The sequence below is a fragment of the Elephas maximus genome, chromosome 22 (assembly GCF_024166365.1).
Source record: "Elephas maximus indicus isolate mEleMax1 chromosome 22, mEleMax1 primary haplotype, whole genome shotgun sequence".
NCBI lineage: Eukaryota > Metazoa > Chordata > Mammalia > Proboscidea > Elephantidae > Elephas > Elephas maximus.
This window is the reverse complement of record NC_064840.1, coordinates 7761360-7780245: the sequence shown is the minus strand read 5'-3', so window position 1 is coordinate 7780245 and position 18886 is coordinate 7761360. Positions and strand designations below refer to the sequence as shown.

The 18886-nt window shown below is 40.7% G+C and overlaps 1 protein-coding gene across 8 annotated transcripts in view; it reads right to left on the bottom strand.

Annotated features, from left to right (window-relative positions):
• The window catches only part of CLIP1 (CAP-Gly domain containing linker protein 1), a 127482-nt gene that overhangs the window by 40140 nt on the left and 68456 nt on the right, over positions 1 to 18886 (bottom strand). For 6 of the 8 annotated variants that reach the window (XM_049865120.1, XM_049865125.1, XM_049865123.1 and 3 more), the window contains 8 exons: positions 16531 to 16635; positions 11583 to 12527; positions 9934 to 10050; positions 7183 to 7240; positions 6540 to 6623; positions 5183 to 5339; positions 3202 to 3367; positions 2885 to 3100 (listed from right to left, as the gene is read on the bottom strand). In XM_049865120.1, the coding sequence (XP_049721077.1) occupies positions 2885 to 3100; positions 3202 to 3367; positions 5183 to 5339; positions 6540 to 6623; positions 7183 to 7240; positions 9934 to 10050; positions 11583 to 12527; positions 16531 to 16635 (1848 nt within the window). The remainder of the gene's footprint in view (positions 1 to 2884; positions 3101 to 3201; positions 3368 to 5182; positions 5340 to 6539; positions 6624 to 7182; positions 7241 to 9933; positions 10051 to 11582; positions 12528 to 16530; positions 16636 to 18886) is intronic. The other 2 variants (XM_049865128.1, XM_049865126.1) reach the window with 1 other exon arrangement.

Here is an 18886-nt window from a genome sequence, read left to right as displayed (position 1 = left end):
CACACACCATTCCTGACTTTATGCAGTATCCCCTTGCTCTGTTTGAACGACTGTCTCTTGGTCTATGTACAAGTTCCTCATGAGCCTAATTAAGTGTTCCAGAATTCTTATTCTTCACAGCATTATCCATAATTTGTTATGATCCACACAGTCAAATGTCTTTGCATAGTCAATAAAACACTGGTAAACATCTTTGTGGTATTCTCTGCTTTCAGCCAGGATCCATCTGACATCAGCAATGATATCCCTGGTTCTGCAACCTCTTCTGAAAACCCTACAGGACAGTTCCGTTCTGTCATATAGGGTTACTATGAGTCAGAATCAACTCCATGGCGCACAACAGCAGCAAAATCAGTTTTAAATGCTAAGATTTTTTCCTTTGAAAGCAAGGAGGAAAACGGGAAACTAGTGTTGTTCATTAAGGTTTTTCTGTTACATTCCTGATACTATACAGCTGTAAAAAACAACATTCCTGATATCATACAGCTGTACTAAGTGGGTAATAAAATTTACTGACATAAAATGTGAAGAAGGAAAATGTCTATATTTGAATTATATGGAATTGACAAAAATAAAAATTTTAGAACAAACCTTGAATGTTTAATAAGTTAACTCTAAGAACAATAACCCATAATGGGCTATGCTAAGTATATTTAAGGTTTCCATCTGAAATGCATTCCAAAATATACCCACTCCTCACTTGGCAATGTTCCAAAGACCTGGTTGTTATATGAAAATTGGCATTGTGCGAAAGTGGAGGATGACCCCTGCAGATCACAAAATATAATGTGGATGAGGAGCAAATATAGGTGGGCACCATATGCCCCACTAGTCATGACACGGTTACTGCCAGACATACATTGTTAATGTTCAAAGCAGTCAGGTAGTAGATGTCTTACTATTGTCATAAATGTGAAGTGTTGGGTAACAAGACAGTTGATAAGTGAGGAGTGGGGATAAGGAGAAACCTAATTAACAAGGGTTAATGTTTATGTTTAGCTGGTCTAAGGGACCAGTCAATCATCACCAAAATCAGAATGTTCTAACCATGTTAAAACATTTAAGACCTCTCTGAAAAGACCCTGTTTGACCACACCAACACTACTTCCCCAGACCAGGGTAGGTGCACCTCCTATTTCCACAGTGCCTTCTGTTTACCCCGACTAGAACAACTGTTTACTGGCCAGACTGGCTCACTAGACTGTAAGCTCCTTGAAGGCAAGAACTATATCCTGTGCACTACCATCTCCCCAGAGCCTAGCACAGTGCTTGGCACGGAGTACATCACTGTTGCTAGCTGCCGCAGCGTTGGCTTCCAACTCATGGTTATCCCATGCACTACAGAGTAGAATAGAGTTTCATAGGGTTTCCTTGGCTGTAATCTTTATGAAAGCAGTTTACCAGGTCTTTCTTCTGCAGAGAGGTTGGGTGGGCTCAAACCAACAACCTTGAGGTTAGCAGCCAATCATAAACTGCTCAGGGGTTGGCAAATAATGGCGGACCCTTTTTTTTAAAATAAAGTATTGGAACACTGTCACGCACATTCACTTACAAACTGTCTGTGGCTGCTTTCATAGGACAATAACAGAGCTGGGCAGTTGTGACAGAGACCTTATGGCTTACAAAGCCTAAAATATTTACTATCTAGAAGAAGTCTGCTGAACTCTGGAGTAAATTCTGTATAAATAACATAAATATAGAATCCATTCATCAGCTGACATTGAAGGACATGAGCCAGTTCACAAATAGGGGCTACTTTGTGTGTGTGTGTGTCATAGTCCACCTAACAGGAGGTTTTAAATGGCATTTGTTTCAAGGCCTACGCTGCTCTTTTATACTTTCTTTCTATTAAATTTCTATATAAACACTTCTCTAACCCGTAAAAAGAATTAAAGACAAGTATTTTCTTTGAATGGAAAAAAGTTAAATTGTAGCAGGAAGGCTGAACCTCATCTAGTCACCAGAGTCAAAATGCATACTGGGGCACAGATACAATCATGACACCATAAAACGAAATTCAATATATCAACTTCTACTTGATTTAGTAGTATGTGGTTTCCTCACTGCCCTCGAACCCAGCTAATAAGCTTATAGTACCCTCCTGGGAATATAGATAAGCCCTTTCTAGAGTATTCTAATTCTTCCTGGGAGAGCTCTGCTCCCCCATCTAGGCTCCCTCTCCAGTTCTCTGTTCCCTGCTCCCTGGCTTTGCTTGGCTTCTCGCTGGTGCCTGTCTGCTACATGTCTCTGGTAACCCTGGTGCAAGGCAGCAGCAGTAATGGCCAGGACTAGAGGAGCGTGCGTCTCCACACAACAGGCTCTATCGCAAGCAGACAGAGAAAGCTCAGCAAAGGAAGGGTCTTTGTGGCAGCTGGGAAACAAGCAGCGGAGGGGGTGACAGGTACACGGTACGGTCTAGGGGAAGAGGGCCTGTAGCCATCATCAACCCTGGGAAGGACTGGCAGTTTGGACGAAACACTTGAAGCAGTCAGAAAGGTAATTCACCGTCCTGTCAGGTTTGCCTTTGTGTGAGTCTTTGCTGTAATTCTTCTACATATCTAGAATAGGTTTCAATACAAGATGCCAAATTTTTCCTAAGCACACGTTAACTTCTTGAGTTACACTTTAAAAAAAAAAAAAAAAAAATTTTATTTTTACACTTTAACTTCTTGAGTTACACTTTAGAAATATGCTATTAATAGCAGTTATGCTAATATTATAAAAGTCATGAGTAATTAATAATATCCAAAGGGTTAACATTTTTAAAGGCCAGGCTCTCCCATCCCATTGGTTTCTGCTTTCTAAGCCCCTTTACGGCCTTGGTGCAGAGCTGGGTGAGCAGAAACAAAATAACATGATGACCCTCCCCCTGCCAAGAACATACTTTGGCTTTGTCAGCTTGTTTTTTCAGTTCCTCCATCTCCAGCAACAAGTCATTGTTCTGCTCCTGAGCTGCCTTCAGCTTCTGCTCTGTAGCCAACAGCGTCTTCTGGAGGCTCTGCAGGACTTCTTCATGCTTTGTTTTTGTCTCAGAACTGGCTTGTTCGTACCTGGCCTTCAAATCCTGACACTGGTTGTGGCTGGCTTCCATCCTCTTCTCCTGCAGAGAGCCCACGTGAAGGAAAAGAAGAAGTCATCTAGCATGCTTCTACTGCCCCCTCCTGCCCTGCCCGCACACAGTCCCGTTCCTTCTTTCCTTACCAGGTCCAACAATTGCTTCTGCAGTTCTTTCTTTTCTTCGTCATGCTTTTTAGCTGCTTCTTCCTGGCTCTGTTCAGCTTGGAGAGTTACTTCCCCAATACTTTTCTGCAGGACACTGGCATTATCGTTTGCCTTTGTGAGTCTTTGCTGTAATTCTTCTACATATCTAGAACAGGTTTCAATACAAGATGCCAAATTTTTCCTAAGCACACTTTAACTTCTTGAGTTACACTTTAGAAATATGCTGATTATAAAAGTTATGAGTAATTAATATCCAAAATAGTCAAAAAAAAAAAAAAAAGACTTGCCCTGAAGAATAATTTGAATGATTTTGATTAGTTATAAATACAATATTTAGGATAACAACCACTGTAATTATGAAGGTTTATTATTTTGCAATCAATAGATCAGTAAGGAGAAAATTAGTGAAAAGGTTAGCATATTAAAGGAAATGAGTATTTAGAAAGTTTCAAAATTGTAGCAGACCCAATTATCAAAAATCATTCTAGTGCCTTCTGAGAACCAGAGACATAAAAATGACAATACATAATTTAAAGTTCTAGTTAAAGATAACCATGAGGTCAACAAAGATGTTCAGAGAACATGGAACAGCCATCTAGAGAATGGGTTATTAAATGAATACGAGAACGCAGGAGGGAAACTAGAGTGGTACCTCTAGGTTTTATACCCACAAAACACCTACCAAAATGGAACTTCTCAAAGACACTCTGCCACAGCTACCTGTGCAGGGTGCGCCTGCCTCACAGCTGGTCTGAACAAAGTCGCCCAACCAAGGTCTAGTCACCCATCGCCCACTGGCTCCGAATTGTGTGTGGGCTGAATATAACTCTGCCAGAATTCCAACGGTCCTAAAATGTCCTTGGAAATGTTTTGCCTTACAAAATAATATAAAACATTTTTTTTTTTAATAGAACAACTATTTAAAGAAAATCAAAGCAAAGGGAACCTCAGAACAAAGGCTGGAACAGGTAGGTGCTAAGATACAAGATGCTTCAGTGCTGAAGAAGTCAAATGCAGGGGTTCAGTGTAGCAAGGGCTCTGGAATCGGACTGTCTAGATGGAAACCTGGCTCTGCCATTTCACGCTGCAGGACCTCAGGCAAGTCACTGAACACCTCAGCAAACCCCAGTTCCTTTTTCTTTAAAATGGTTATAATAATGTATTCATCTCATATGATTATTGTGAGAATTAGAAAACATAATCCACATAGTTAGTACAATGCATAGCACTTACCAAAAACCCACTGCCATCGAGTCGATTCCAACTCATAGCGACCCTATAGGTCAGAGTAGAGCTGCCCCACAGAGTTTCCAAGGAGCGCCCAGTGGATTTGAATTGCCGACCTTTTGGTTAGTAGCTGTAGCTCTTAACCACTACGCCACCAGGTTTCCGCATAGCACTTAGTGAGGCCGAAATAAATGTTCCTATCATCACATTTGAAGAGCCCTGGTGGTGCAGTGGTTAAGCACTTGGCTGCTAACCAAAAGGTCAGCGGTTCAAACCTATAAGCCATTCCGTGGGACAAAGATGTGGCAGTCTGCTTCCATAAAGATTACAGCCTTGGAAACCTATGGGGCAGGTCTACTCTTTTCTATAGAGTTGTTATGAGTCGGAATCAACTTGATTGCAATGGGTATGCGTGTACCATTAAATTTTAAAAATATTTTTAACAGCATGTAAAAGATGGCAATGGCATTGATAAACCACTAACTTTTCTTTACAAGTCATCAAAAGGTTTCTAAATAAAAGGTCTATCCTTCTTGACTAGTGGAACAGGTAAAAACCCATTTTAGAAGGTTAACTAGTTTACTTAAGGACACATGGAGCTAGTAAGAGAAAGGAAAAGAGACAGGAAACTTTAACACATAACAATCCTGAAGGTACTGGCTCCCTTCCCATCTAGATCTTGCTCTGGGGCCTAATCTAAGGCAGGCACTACCATGGACACATTCATACGTACTTTTCTTTCAGACGTAATTCATCATTCATTTTTGTCAGCTGAGAAGAATTATCTCCCGACATCTTCATTATTTCTGCAATGTCGTTTTCCAATTTTTCCTTCGCCTTTATTAACTGCGTTTCTCTTTCATCTCTCTCTCTAAATTTTGCCTCCATGTCTGATTATATATAGGGGGAAGAAAAAAAAATCGCACTGTTGTGTTATAACCAAGAGATTTTTAAAAAATATTTTATTGTATTTTTGGTGAAAGTATACACAGAAAAACATGTTCCTAGTCAACAATTTCTACACACAGTTTTCAGTGACATTGGTTACATCCTTCACATTGTGTCAACATTCTCATTAATTCTGTTCTAGATAGTCTATTTCCATTAACTTAGTCTCACTGTGTCTCAACTGTCTCACCCATGCTTTAGAGTAACAGTTGACCATTTGGTCTCATATAGATACTTCTTTAAAAGCACTGCACTCAAGGGTATCATTCTTTAATGTTTGAGCTAACCTGTTAGTTAAAAGGTGACTTCAGGGGATCAACTAAAATTTACCAAGGGCCTCCTAAATGCCAACCTTGTTCTACAATATCTGCACATAGCAATCCCTGCCCTCATGAAGCTTATATCCTACCAAGGAAGGCAGACAGTAAACAAGGTAAATTTTAAAAAGTAAAGAGACAAGAAAGTAACATAAAGAAGGGAAAAAATAAATACACGGTGGGGGTTGAATTCGTCAAGACCTGAAGGCAGAGAGGGAGTGAAGTGTGTGGGTGTCTGGGGAGAGGGCTGCTGGCAAAAGGAAAAGCCGGGGCAAAGGCGGTGAGGCAGGAATCAGCCTGACACATTCCAGCCCGGCAAGGAGGGCCACACAGCTGGAGCAGAATGAACAAGGGGAACAGGTGAAGTCAGACACCTAACTGGGTAAGGAGCGTGGCTCTTACTCTCAGTGAGATGAGGAGCCACGGGAGGTTTTTGAGCAGAGAGGTGACATGATCTGGCTTCACTTTAAAAGGACTGCTCTGGCTGTGGTGTAGAGAACTGACTGAAGTGGACAAGAACAAAAGCAGGTAGACCAGCAGGTCAGCTATTACACCGATGCAGATGAAGATGACGGCTGACTTGCTCCAAGGATAGCAGTGGGAGCATGAGAAGCACTTGAATTCTGGCTACATTTTGAAGATAGAGCAAATAGGACTTGCTGAAGGTCACAGATCTCAAACAAGCATTTTATCACATTATATCACAATAATAAGCGAAGAGGTTAAGCTTGAAAAGCCAATATGCTATTGTAACATCCTACAACTATCTCAAATCCTAGGACGCCTACTATATCTAATGCATAGTCATCAGGGATGTCTTCTTACCTGCTAAGTTTTCTCTCAACTTCTCCAATTCAGAGGACAGCGAGTTAAACTCTTCTTCTTTTTGGTGTAATTTATTTACAGTTTCTATTTAGAATAAAGTAGCAAGTTTAATATATTTCGTATTTAATAAGCCAGCGACAGCTTGGCTATCTTACAGCCAAATCTAATCATGTGCTTATGAGAGTGAGGTGCCAGGACCTAAAAAGTCCCCTTAAAAATCAAATCACGGTATGGTAATCCAAAAAAGATTAAAAAGGGGCAGGCAGGCATCTCTCCATTGCCTCCCTGAGCCCGTAGATCAAGCAGGTGCCAGGTATCCCCTTAGCCAGTCATCTCTTTCCTCCTTCCAACTACAAGTCAGTAAAGCTACCAACGACTACAGCTTAAATATGGTAATACTTTTCCCAAGTGCACTCACATTTTAATGTGGGACAAGCCTTAAGTCAAAAGAAGAAAGCATTAATGAGGAGCCTGAGGCTTCAGGAAGCCAATGGAACCCCGTATTCCTTCGAGCTGTGGGAACTTCCAGGATATGAAATTAGACTAAAGGTAGCATCTATTTTGTGTTTTCAGGGACAGGTCCAGCTTGAGAACGCGACATCCTCTAAAGCCATCTGCTCATACTTTAAACACTAAGACATACCTTGCATACTTCTCTGAACAGTGACTGCCTCCTCCGAAGCTTCAGCAAACTTTTCTTTCTAAAGAGTGGGATATTCAGAAAAGAAAGAATTCAACATTTCAAAGTATGAAGACAAAAAGTTCCTATCAGTTATCCCTACAACACTACAGTCACTACTGTAGTCCCCTCTTGCCCCTGGTTTCCCTTTCTGCGGTTTCAGTTACCCACGGTCAACTGCCGTTCGAAAACGTGAAATGAGTAAGCAGCACGATGAAATCTCACGCCATCACGCTCCATCATTCACATAACTTTTATTACGGTATGTTGTTATAATCGTTCTATTTTATTATTAGTTATGGTTGTTAACATCTTACTGTGCCTAATTTATAAATTAGATTTCATCACAGGTATGTACATATAGGACAAAACATACTCTCTGCGGCTCAGGCACCCATGGGGGGTCTTGGAGTATATCCCCCGCGGATCAGGGGGACTACTATATGTTTTTTGTTGCTGACTTTGTTTCATTAAAATGAATGTACGCTCCACACATGTAGGCATCAATTACTACCATCCGTATATTGTGCACACGTGCGTGTATGGGAACGTGTGAATGAGGCTTGCATATGCACGTGCAAGCTACTGTGCATGCGTGGGTACACATGTAAGTGTGCATGTGTAGGGATACGCACGTGTGTAAGTATACGTGTGTGTGCCCATGCTGTTCATGTGTATGTGTTAGTATGCGTGGGGTTCATGTGTGTCCTTTTTCCTCACGTTGCTACCCTCACGGAGCAAACCTTCTCTTTAGAAATCTGTTTGAGACAGTGAACAGAGTTCTGAAATCTTCTATATCTGAGAGTAACCCGAGCCTAATATCGTGAATCTGGGTCTGTGTCGGGTACCCTTTTAAAGTGAGAGGGTCCTTTGCTTGCCTACTGTCTGCTGCGAGTCTTCTTTTCTAAACATGAGAAAACCACTCTCCTGGTTGCCCTGAGATGAACTTTGGGCTAGTGATACCAAGAGAATTTTTTAATGGCTATTTCTAACTAGGGTTATAAAAAGATGGGTGTACATGCCAAAAGTCCACCCGGAGGTTCACCACCTATGTTATGCCCAGAACCAGACTTCAGGTGTCGTGCTTTCTCTTCAGACTACAAAAAGGGATACTCTAAGGCATTCTCAAAGTTTGGGAAGGAGGGCAGAGGAATGATCTGGAACTCAAAAAACACTTTCTGAGAGAAAACCACACTACAAAACGGTGATTCCCAGACCAACTTTTACTCAGACTGTAGCTGAAAAACTATATCTCAAAATTGTCCAATGGAACTTCCCACAATGATGGAAATGTTCTATATTGCACTATCCAATATGGTAGCCACTAGGTACATAAGACTACTGCGCACTAAAACCACGGCTAGCGTAACTGAGGAACTAAATTTTAAATTTTATTTAATTGTATTAATTTAAAATTACATAGTCATGTGTGGATAATGGGTGCCATATTCGACCGTGTGGCGATACCCTTACCATAAAAAAAAAAAAAGAAACTTGTAATATTAGCCTTTAAATAAGGAAAAAAAAAAAACAAAAACACTTTTATTCACCCCTGGTGTTAGCACAGAACTAGGTACCTGGGGAATCTGAGACTACTGATCTTTTGTAAGTAGCCCTGTTGGCACAGTGGCTGAGAGCTACAGCTGTTAACCAAAAAGTCAGCAGTTCAACTCCACCAGCCGCTTCTTGGAAACCCTATGGGCCAGTTCTACTCTGTCCTATATGGTTGCTATGAGTCAGAATCGACTCAACGGCTATGGGTTTTTTGGTTTCATCCCTTGTAGGTACTGTTCATCTTATCTGGTTCCTCCGTGAACCTACGATTTTCCTTCTCTATGATATGTGAGTACCACTGGTACTGCTCATGTTTATCAGCCTTGACGAAGCTTGTCTTTTGGTGCAGGAAGCAAGGCAGGAAAGAAAAAAGTTAAGAAAAGGTAAGAAAGAAAATATTTGTTACCACTTGGGATTAAGGAAAGAGGACATACACAAAAGGAAAAGTAATCTCCCAAGATGGGATAAACTTATAAGAAAGAATTCTTTGAATTCACTGAATTAGACAGTAGCCTGCCTCACTAAGAGAAGGCGCTGGTGACCCAGGACAGCTTGCTGGCTTGCTACCCCACACAGTCCTGAAGCAAGGAGAAGGCACACAGACATGTCCTTGTCATAGATGACACACAATTGTATTGGATGTGTAATCTGGAAGGTTCTTGTGATTAACACTAAACTAAATCGTGTATAAATTGGTCTTAAAGGAGCCCTGGTGGCACAGCGGTTAAGTGCTAGGTTACTAATCAAAAGATTGGTGGTTCGAACCCAGCAGCTGCTCTGCAGGAGAAAGATGTGGCAGTCTGCTTCTGTATAGATTACAGCCTTGAAAACCCTTATGGAGTAGTTCTATTCTGTCCCACAGGGTCGCTATAAGTTGGAATTGACTCGAAGGGAAGCGGAATTCAATAACATTCCGAAGCAGTGTACTCCCAGAGACAAAGGACAGATTAAAAAAAAAGTAATACCTACCTTTATTGCCAGTTTCAGTTTGATATGATTCCCTTCAAGGTGTTTATCAGCCAGTAACTAACAGACTAAATTTAAATCAATACTTTGAAGGAGAAAGGAAATGGCTGCAATATTTCTTTGTGGAGATATTTGTTTTTAAACAGGAACAATTGGCCATGAACCCTGAGATTCACATTTCTGAGAGGTACTTACCAAAATCTGAAGCTCCTTTTCCAAAGCCTCTTTCACTTGACTGACTTCACTCAAATTTTCCTGAAGGTTAGTAAGCGTTATCTCTTTTCCCTGGAGCTCTTTGGTAATGCTACTAGCCTAACATACAGAGTTACATGGTATAGAGGCAAATGAACAAAAGGGAAACAAAAATGAATGAGAAGGAAAAAATAAAACAAATGTAAAAAATTCATGAGAAACAAACATAACAAAACTGAAAACAATAAAGGCATGGGTAAAAGTTGTTCTTTGTTTTTAAGTTGCTGTTATTAAACTATGACTTTTCAAACTATCAGTTCTAGATACAGTTGCCTAATGGCTATTTTAAAACAGCCAAAATAGATTATTGATCTACCCCAATATTTAGGCTATCGAGATGATCCAAAGCAGGAAGTACAGACACTTACTTTTTAAATGAGCTACTTGAGCAATTTTCATTTTCTGGGTCTTAAAATTTTTAAGATACAGATGGTGGGTACAAGTTGCCTGTGTTACTATTATCTGTATTTTCTGGTAGGCTTGAAGTATTTCAGTAAATTTGAGAAATCCCTGAGGTAAAAAATGAAAGGCAGAACTTGGCTTTCACTAAATCTTTATGTAAATAAAAAAGATGGCCCAACCATTAGCTACACAGTCTCTTCAGTTAGGCTTTGTGTTTTGGAACCACGTGAGGAGACTGGAGAAAAATTTCCCGTAACCAGGTTGTCACCTTCAATGATAGTTACTTAGCAATGTTTCGCCATTTGTCCGTCCTCATTTCTCCCCATTTAACCACCACAACCCTTCCTTCTTTGTCAAAAGAGCAGATGCTCTAGAAAAACACTCAGAACATTCAGCATCAATACCAGCTCTTTAACCAGTGGCAGGAGGACTGGGAAAGGGTTCTCACTCCTCAAACAAGCTTTTAAAATGAAGATGACATTTAACAAGGCTGGTTAGTAAGCAAGCAATGTAGCTAGTTCATATTTCCCATAATTTTTATGCCTTGAACAAAGCACACTTAACCAGTCTTTCCTCAAAGAAGTGGGGAATAGATGGTGTTCTCATTGTGGGATAGTAAAAACCCCTATGAGATAGAAGAAGGAGCAACTCAAAGGGCTCCAGGCGCTTAACTGGACTTCTGCTGTGAATATTATCTGTCATAGAATGTTAAGTAGAACTCAGATTTCACATTCTGCTTTTATCTATAACCCTATAGACAAGGCAATTGTGTAGGTGGAGTTGATCTCGTAACTTTCTATCTTATTCATTCATTCATTTACTTTAACTCAATACCATCAATTTAGGGAGTTCTCTATTTTAAAAAAATAGATTTTAGACTGGAACCAAGCTCCAACAGGAGATCAGAACATAGCCCAGGGATAAAGTAATAAAGTAACCAAATAGAAAAACCAACATTTAAAATCAATTCTTATAGTTGAGATATCATTTTCTCTAATCTCCTTGAATGAAACCATACTCAAGACATTCAGAAGATATTATACTCAACTGGGAAATTAGTTAACACCAAACAATTTCTTTTCATTTAATCAGGAATTTGGAAGATGGACTATTTCAACTCAAAAGTAACAAACAATGCAAAATAAGAACACCAAATGGAAAACAAAAAGATGGAAGATGTCAATACAAACCTTGCCACTCTCAGCACTCTTTTCAATCTCTAAATTTTTAATCTGATTCTTGGCTGCCTCAAGCTGCTGTCTAAGTTTCTCAATTTCCGATTTACCTTCGGAACTGGCTTTCCGAAGTGCATCAAGATCCAAGAGCTTCTCCTCAGCAGCCTTGAGCTGTGATGCAAAATTATCAATAACCTTGGTTTGTTCATTGCATTTGGCTTGCAGTACCTCTAGCTCCTTTACCTTTATTTCCGCTTCCTGCAATTTGTTTAACGTGTCTTCCATTTCAACTAGATGTTGGTCTTCTGCTTTGTCCAGCTTCGACTGGATGGTTTCCAGACTATTCTCCTTTTCTTTAATGACTTTCATCAGTTTAGCCCTTAGGGCTTCTATCTCTTTAGCATGAGCAGACCGTTCAGAATCTTGTCTATTCTGCAAATTTTCTATCTCATGTTGGTAATCTAGTCTCACTTTCTCTATTTGTGTTTTTAACTCTGCCAATTCTTCTGTCTCCATTCCGACCCCCTTGCTAAAGGACACCTTCAGCTCTTCCATCGCCTGCTGATGGGATGCAATGGCAGTCTCCAGCTTTGACTTCCAAAGAGCTATCACATCCGAATTCTCCTTGTTGGCGTGACTGAGCTTGCTTCTCAATGACTCGTTCTCTTTGGAAAGCTTCTCCGTTGCTGTGTGGAGGGCCTTTATCTCCTTCTGGTGCGTTTCTTCACGGGCCCCAAAATGCTCCTTCAGAGAAGTTATTTCTCTCTGGTGGTCAGTACGAATGGCTTCTAACTTTTCTTGCAAAGAACTTATCTCTTGCAAAAGGGAAAGTGACATGTCCACATCACCAGCAGGCTTATTGGACTCAAGCCTTCTTCGGAGCTCAGCTACCTCCTGCACTCTCAATGCTAGGTCTTTTTCTAGTTCCATGATACGAGACTTTTCTGACACTGTAGCCACCTATTGACGACAGTCCAAAGAAAAAGACAGCATTTAAATAACACATCACTGATGGCTTTCTTTAACCCCAAAGATCTTAATGATGACCCCATCACAGGCAGCAGTTAAACTACTAGAAATGACTACATCTTAGTATATCTATAACCGCAATAATGTCTGAAGTCCAATTCTGGCTGCTCGAACTCAAACTATAATCTTTGGCAAAGCTCCACCGTTTTGAGATGCTAAAGGAACCTTAAAAAGCACAAATACTTCTTTTTCCTCTAAAAAGCTTAAATCATGGAAGGATCCCTTAACTGATAGTAAGTTAACAGAAACAATAAAACTCCAAGTTCTTAGAGGTAGCTGCCTCCCGGAAGGAAGAACTCTCCTTATTTTGCGCTGTTGTCACCTGCCCACACCGGGATGCATAAATGTTTCTCCATCTGGTGGAGGTGATCTGACAGAGCCGTGCTGGCCAGTACAGAGGCCGCGAGCCACATACTTAAAATGAGGCTAGCCTGAAGTGAGAGGTGCAGTGAGTGTAAAATACACATCATATTTTGAAGACTTAGGAAAAAAAAGAACATGAAGTGTCTCATTAAAAATTTTTATATTGATTACATAATGTAATAATATTTTGGATATACTGGTTTCAACAGAATATATTATTAAAATTAATTTCACCTGTTTCTTTTTACTTATTAAAGATTTTAATGTAGATACCAGAAAAATTCAAATTATAGATCTGTGGCTCACATTATACTTCCACGGGATCATGCTGGTATAAAAAGCCTAAAATGACCTATGGGATGTTTCAGTAAATAACACAGCAACTATAGGATAAGAGCCTCAAGTAGATGATGGAGAAATAATTCATTACCTTTTAAAGAGAGAACAAAGTTTAAGAATGATTACTTACCTGCAATTGTACATAAGACTCTCACACAGAACCCCCCTTCTAATTCTATCCACATTCCGATGTACACATCTTGTCCCCCTAACCCAGTGGTTCTCAGACTTCAGTGGGTGCGTTAATCGCTTGGGATGTATGTTCAAAATGCAGATTCCCAGTTACCCCCAGGTATTTTCATCCTATTTGAGCTTGTGGAGTAGGGCCTAGGAATCTGGTGTTTTTTTCAACAGACACCTCCGAGCTAGGAGGAACTCTTTCCTGATCTGTGTCCAACCATTTGAATAAAAATATTTCCCTCTGCTATCTGTTAGGCAGTCAGTACGGTACACAGAATACATGAAACATGGTAGCTTCAGACATCAAAATTAATTATTTGACTAACCTGAGGAATAGAAGGAAACATGAATAATTTAAAAACACCACTGCCTTTTATCGAGACAGAAAATAACCAATGTGTATGGCTTTCATTTCCTCTGTCCATCTACAGGCTGTGATACTGATGAAGATGGAAATGTCCACAAGAGAAGAGGAGAAGAAAGCACTTGGATCTCCAAAACTGCATAACCAAGTCACTCAGTATTTCAGAGCTGACTACAACTGTTGTGCACTGTTGTTTAAAGATGCTGATTCACTTATCCAATTTTTTTCTAGGGAAGGGGAGTCTGAGAATTTGTTACCACAAAATAAGATACAAAACATTAAAAAAAAAAAAAAAACCCATTGCTGCAAGGTCTACAATACAGAGAAAAAAATTAAACCCAGTAAGGCAACAGTTCTTAACCAGTCACAAAACAGTCAAATTAAGAAAATGCCAAGTAGAAAGTAAGTAAAAATAATACAATTCTACTTTGCATAGCATTTTCACAGAACTTTTACTTTTTTTCTCATTTCCCGAGTTTGCCCTCAATAGAAACTACCTATAGGTCTGCCTCCCAAAAGGCAGGAATCATTTCGTATTCTTGCTAATATCTCTACAGCACCAAGCACACTGTTAACAAACTGAATTTATTGGCCTAAAGGAATTCTAAAAAAAAAAAAAACCCATTGCTGTCGAGTCAATTCCAACTCATAGCGACCCTATAGGACAGAGTAGAACTGCCCCATAGAGTTTCCAAGGTGGTTTTCTTTTTGGAAGCAGCCTGCCACATCTTTCTCCCACAGAGCGGCTGGTAGGTTTGAACTGCCAACCTTTCAGTTAGCAGCCAAGCTTTAACCACTGACCCATCAGGGCTCCTTAAAGGAATTCTAAAGCACTTCCTAGAAAGGAATGTGGGTGATATGAAACTCATGTAGTTGCTGGTTAGTTTTCAGTTGATTTGCCACTTGGGACACCAAGGTAAGGGTCTAGAGAGGACACTTCTTACAGAAAGACAGCTGCTGAACATGAACTACTTGGATAAGCCATGCTGTAAACGATATCTTTTTATTCACAGCAAAAAGAAAACATCAAAGATACTTGCTCACAAAGCTTTGATTGGAAGAAGGGTTCAGAAAAAAAAAAAAAAATCCTTATTTCAACAGCCAGTTAACACTAAAGGAGCTCAAACTCATCAGTTCCTTTTACTTCCCAGATCAAGTCTTCGGCTCTCAGGTAATGAAGAGACAGGACCAAGCTGCCCCCCCCGCCCCACCCCTTTCTTTTTTTCTTACCAAGGACACCAGAGAAATCTTTGTTTTGAGGCTGACTGAGAACACTTCCTTTCTTTCTTAAAAAATAAAACTGATTGAGAAAAGTTACTCAATTGTCTAGATTTTTAGATTAGTCATTGATTTCTCACCAGGAGTAATTTCTAAAAACACTAATAACTCAAGAGAAAAATAAAAAATCAAGATACTAAATCTGGTCAGAGACAGTAATTTTTCAAATTTTAAAAGTTAAGATCTGGGCAATTCAGCAACTGACAGTCAACTTTGTGATTTAAAATACGTACATGCGTATATATTTTCTCATATGTAAAGTACTCAGAGTCATGATTCTTAAAGCTTTTGGCACAAATCTATGTCCATAATAGACTCCATCCTGTAGTGGTTAAGAGCACAGCCTCTGGAGCCAAATGGCCTGGATGAAAATCTTGACTATTAGTTGTGCAGCCTTTAGCAAATTATTTAACCTCTCTGTGCCTCAGTGGGAGTCCTGGTGGCACAGTGGTTAAGAGCTTGGTTGCTAACCAAAAGGTTGGCAGTTCAAACTTACCAGCCACTCCGCCAGGTTGTGGCAGTCTGGGCATTTCTACTCTGTCTAGGGTCGCTATGAGTCAGAATTGATTCTATGGCAATGGGTTTTTGGTGCCTCAGTGACCTCATCTGTAAAATGGAGTCAATAATACTACCTACCCCTAGTGTTGTATACAGACTGAATGAGTTAATGCTTGTAAAGTGCTCAGAACAGTGCCTGGCATGAAGCAAGTGCTCCATCAGTGCTTTAATATATAAACACACAAAAACATTGGTAACACACTGGCTCTAAGGGCCACAGAGTGAGCTTATGGTGGTAACAAGTCGCTCTGGTTCCAACACACTCTTCCTTCCTGACCGCTGAGATTTCAACCTCCCGGGGGACAAAGGTGGGAGATGCAAAGAGGGAGCAGGTAAAAGAAAAAAGATTACTGGGAACAGAGTCTTTAACTCTCAATAAAAAGAGCCAGTGCTTCAATTCTCTTCTCCCAAGAGGTCAGGGAAGAAGGCAGGAAAAGAGAGCTAAAGTAAAACAATGATAACAAAGAATAACTCAGAAAACCCAACAGTTAGGAATATGAGAACAAGAGGACAATTGGCTGTGTGTGGCAAACTGGAGAAGTGCATTTCAAGGTATTAATACAAAGAACCTTGAATGCAGTTGTGGAGCTCCATGTCATCTATACAGTTGGAAAGTTTCTGCTCCCAATTTTGGTTAACCAAGGAATTGAGCCTTTATAATTCATGAGAGATTTGATAGAGAACAAATCAGTCTACCCATCAGCCTACGCTCATGAACACCTGAACGGCACCAAGACCAGAACTCAGGTGGAACCACTGGGTCAAGGGTCGGGCCAACAGCGTGGCATATCACTCAAGGTGTCCACCACTCACACACATGGGTCTTCATCGTTAAATAGTGAAAACCATTACCCTAGTGTCTTCTAACTCCCTCTGGAGTTTGTCAGCTTTGGTCTTTTCAAAGAGCAGGCTCTGTTCAAGCTCCTTAATGCGGGCATGCTCCAGTTTGGTCTGCGTCTGTTAGTAAAAAGGAAGAGGAAGAGAACACAACAGTGCCACCATCACGTGCCAGCACAAGAGGAAAGAGAGCGGCATGCAGGCTGAGCCACCAGTACCTTTCGCCAGAGGATGAACAAAAGGGATAATGGAGAGAGGAAGAGGATGGAGATGAGATGAGGAGGCTGGGGGTGAGGATGAACACTATGGACACAAGGACGATGGTGGGCAGGGAGATGGGCTAGTCTATTGAGAGAGCAACATGAAGAACACATGAGGCAAGATGAACGGTGTCAGATGCATGCAACCAAATATAAGTTATATTGATAAGTGAAGTTGATCAGCACAAATTAGACTCGTTAATATTCCTCTAAACTATCATCTTCCCTCCTCCCACAGTGGCTGTTTGACATTAATGTGTATGTAACTGACTCAGTGACTTTACAAAAAGTAGAATGTCCCCCAAAACGATAATCACTATCACCTAACATGAAAAAGACAGCTTCAAAAATCTTAAAAGTGCTCAATACATCCTTGGACAAGGGGCCTTGCCCTCTGGCATACAACGTGACATGAACACGGGTCGACCATGAAACCTGATGGAGGGAATCCCAAGACTAGAGCTGAGGAAAATCACATCAGTGCCTTTGCAGATACGGGAAGATATTCTCAGAGAAGGGTCTGAGAGTCTTAACAAACTTCTCATCTATGGCAGGCCGATTTTTCGAAGGCTATTATTTTGTCATCAGGGGAAGGAAAAAAAATCAGATTTACAAAGAGAAAATTCCATAACAATTTTCCTTCACATCCCTCACTTCTGAAGCTAATTAGAGCCTCAGCAGGATAAAAGCTCAGCTGGAACTGGTGAGGGGCTTATTATTTTTCTCCTAAGATGAAGTAGTTCTTACAGCTCAGAGGTGAGAAACGGTGACAATGGCATGAGTGTGAATCACAGCAAGAGGTGGTGATAGTCTAATGTGGTTCAGAACCTCCGAGGTCTCAAGGTACTCTCTAGCACCCACCATCATGTACTCAGGGGTGATCTGGAGGGAAACTCAAAAGATATTCTCTAACAGGTAGAAGTGCAGCAGGATCTTAATAATTGGAAATAATCTAGACATTAGTCCAAAAGTAGCTCTTCCCCCACCTACCTCTCCTACCCAAGAGGGTCTGACCAGTATAATGAACTGATGAGACCTAATGACCCAGCTGCTCTTAGCAGCTGCCAGCGACTCGTACTAATTTAAATATCACGTGGCATTAACAGCTCTGACCTATCAAGTCTGCACATTTAGGAAAAATGACAACAAACTCAAAAGAAAGTAGTGCAGAGCTTCAGTAGAAGGTGGAACGTAAACATAAAGATTGTGAACATCTTTGCTCATTCCAGTGGTACTCTGAGGATTTCAGAGCATTCCAGTGATCACTTTGCTTGTGAACCAGGTATAAACTCCCATGGGATATTTAAAAAGTGAACCGAAAAAAAAGAAAACTCTTCACCTGCTTCAGCTCTTTACACTTAACAAAAATAACGAAATAAAATTCCAAACCTAATTGTCCAGATAGTGCCTCGGTCCGTATGTGCCTTAAACATACGTCCTTCAATTCAGCTGCTTGGACAAGAAGAGAATCTAATCCAGCTCTACATAACTGGGGTCACGGCCTTAGGGACTGAAATTCAAGACCAACAGGACAAAGAAAAAGCCAAGAGAACCTTTCTTCTCCTCTGGACACCGAGTTAGGTCAGTATTTCCAGAGAAAACGCAACTATCCATTCACTGAGATCATCTCCCCATTCAGAGATCTTCCCAACGACTGATGGCTATGCCTACAAAGCTCTGGGGGTCATAGCATGAAGTAAAAACACCATGCGTGAATAGGACAACCCTCCTTTTAAACTTCTTAGAATAAAATGTGGGGTCTTCAGGGAGGAAAGTCCCAGGGCAGGAACTGAGAAGAAGAAAAGCAGAGGTTCTGCGGGAAGCGCACAAAGAGGCAGGAGGGCAGGCCCATGCAGACTGACACCGGGCAGCAGGAGCCTGTTCTGGAAGGCGAGAAGAGACCCAGATCACTGAAGGAGCTTCCCAAAATACGAACCCTCTGACCACAGTCTTTTGTTTTTTTAAGTTCAGTCTTGAGTTATCTACTGCAGCTGCCAGGAGGTGGTAGGAAGAGTAGTTCCTCGTTTAAATTTTGTTCTCTTGTGGTGGTAAATCAAAGCAAGCAATTTTTGGATTCTTTTCAAACAGCATCACAGCTGGTGGGGTCTACT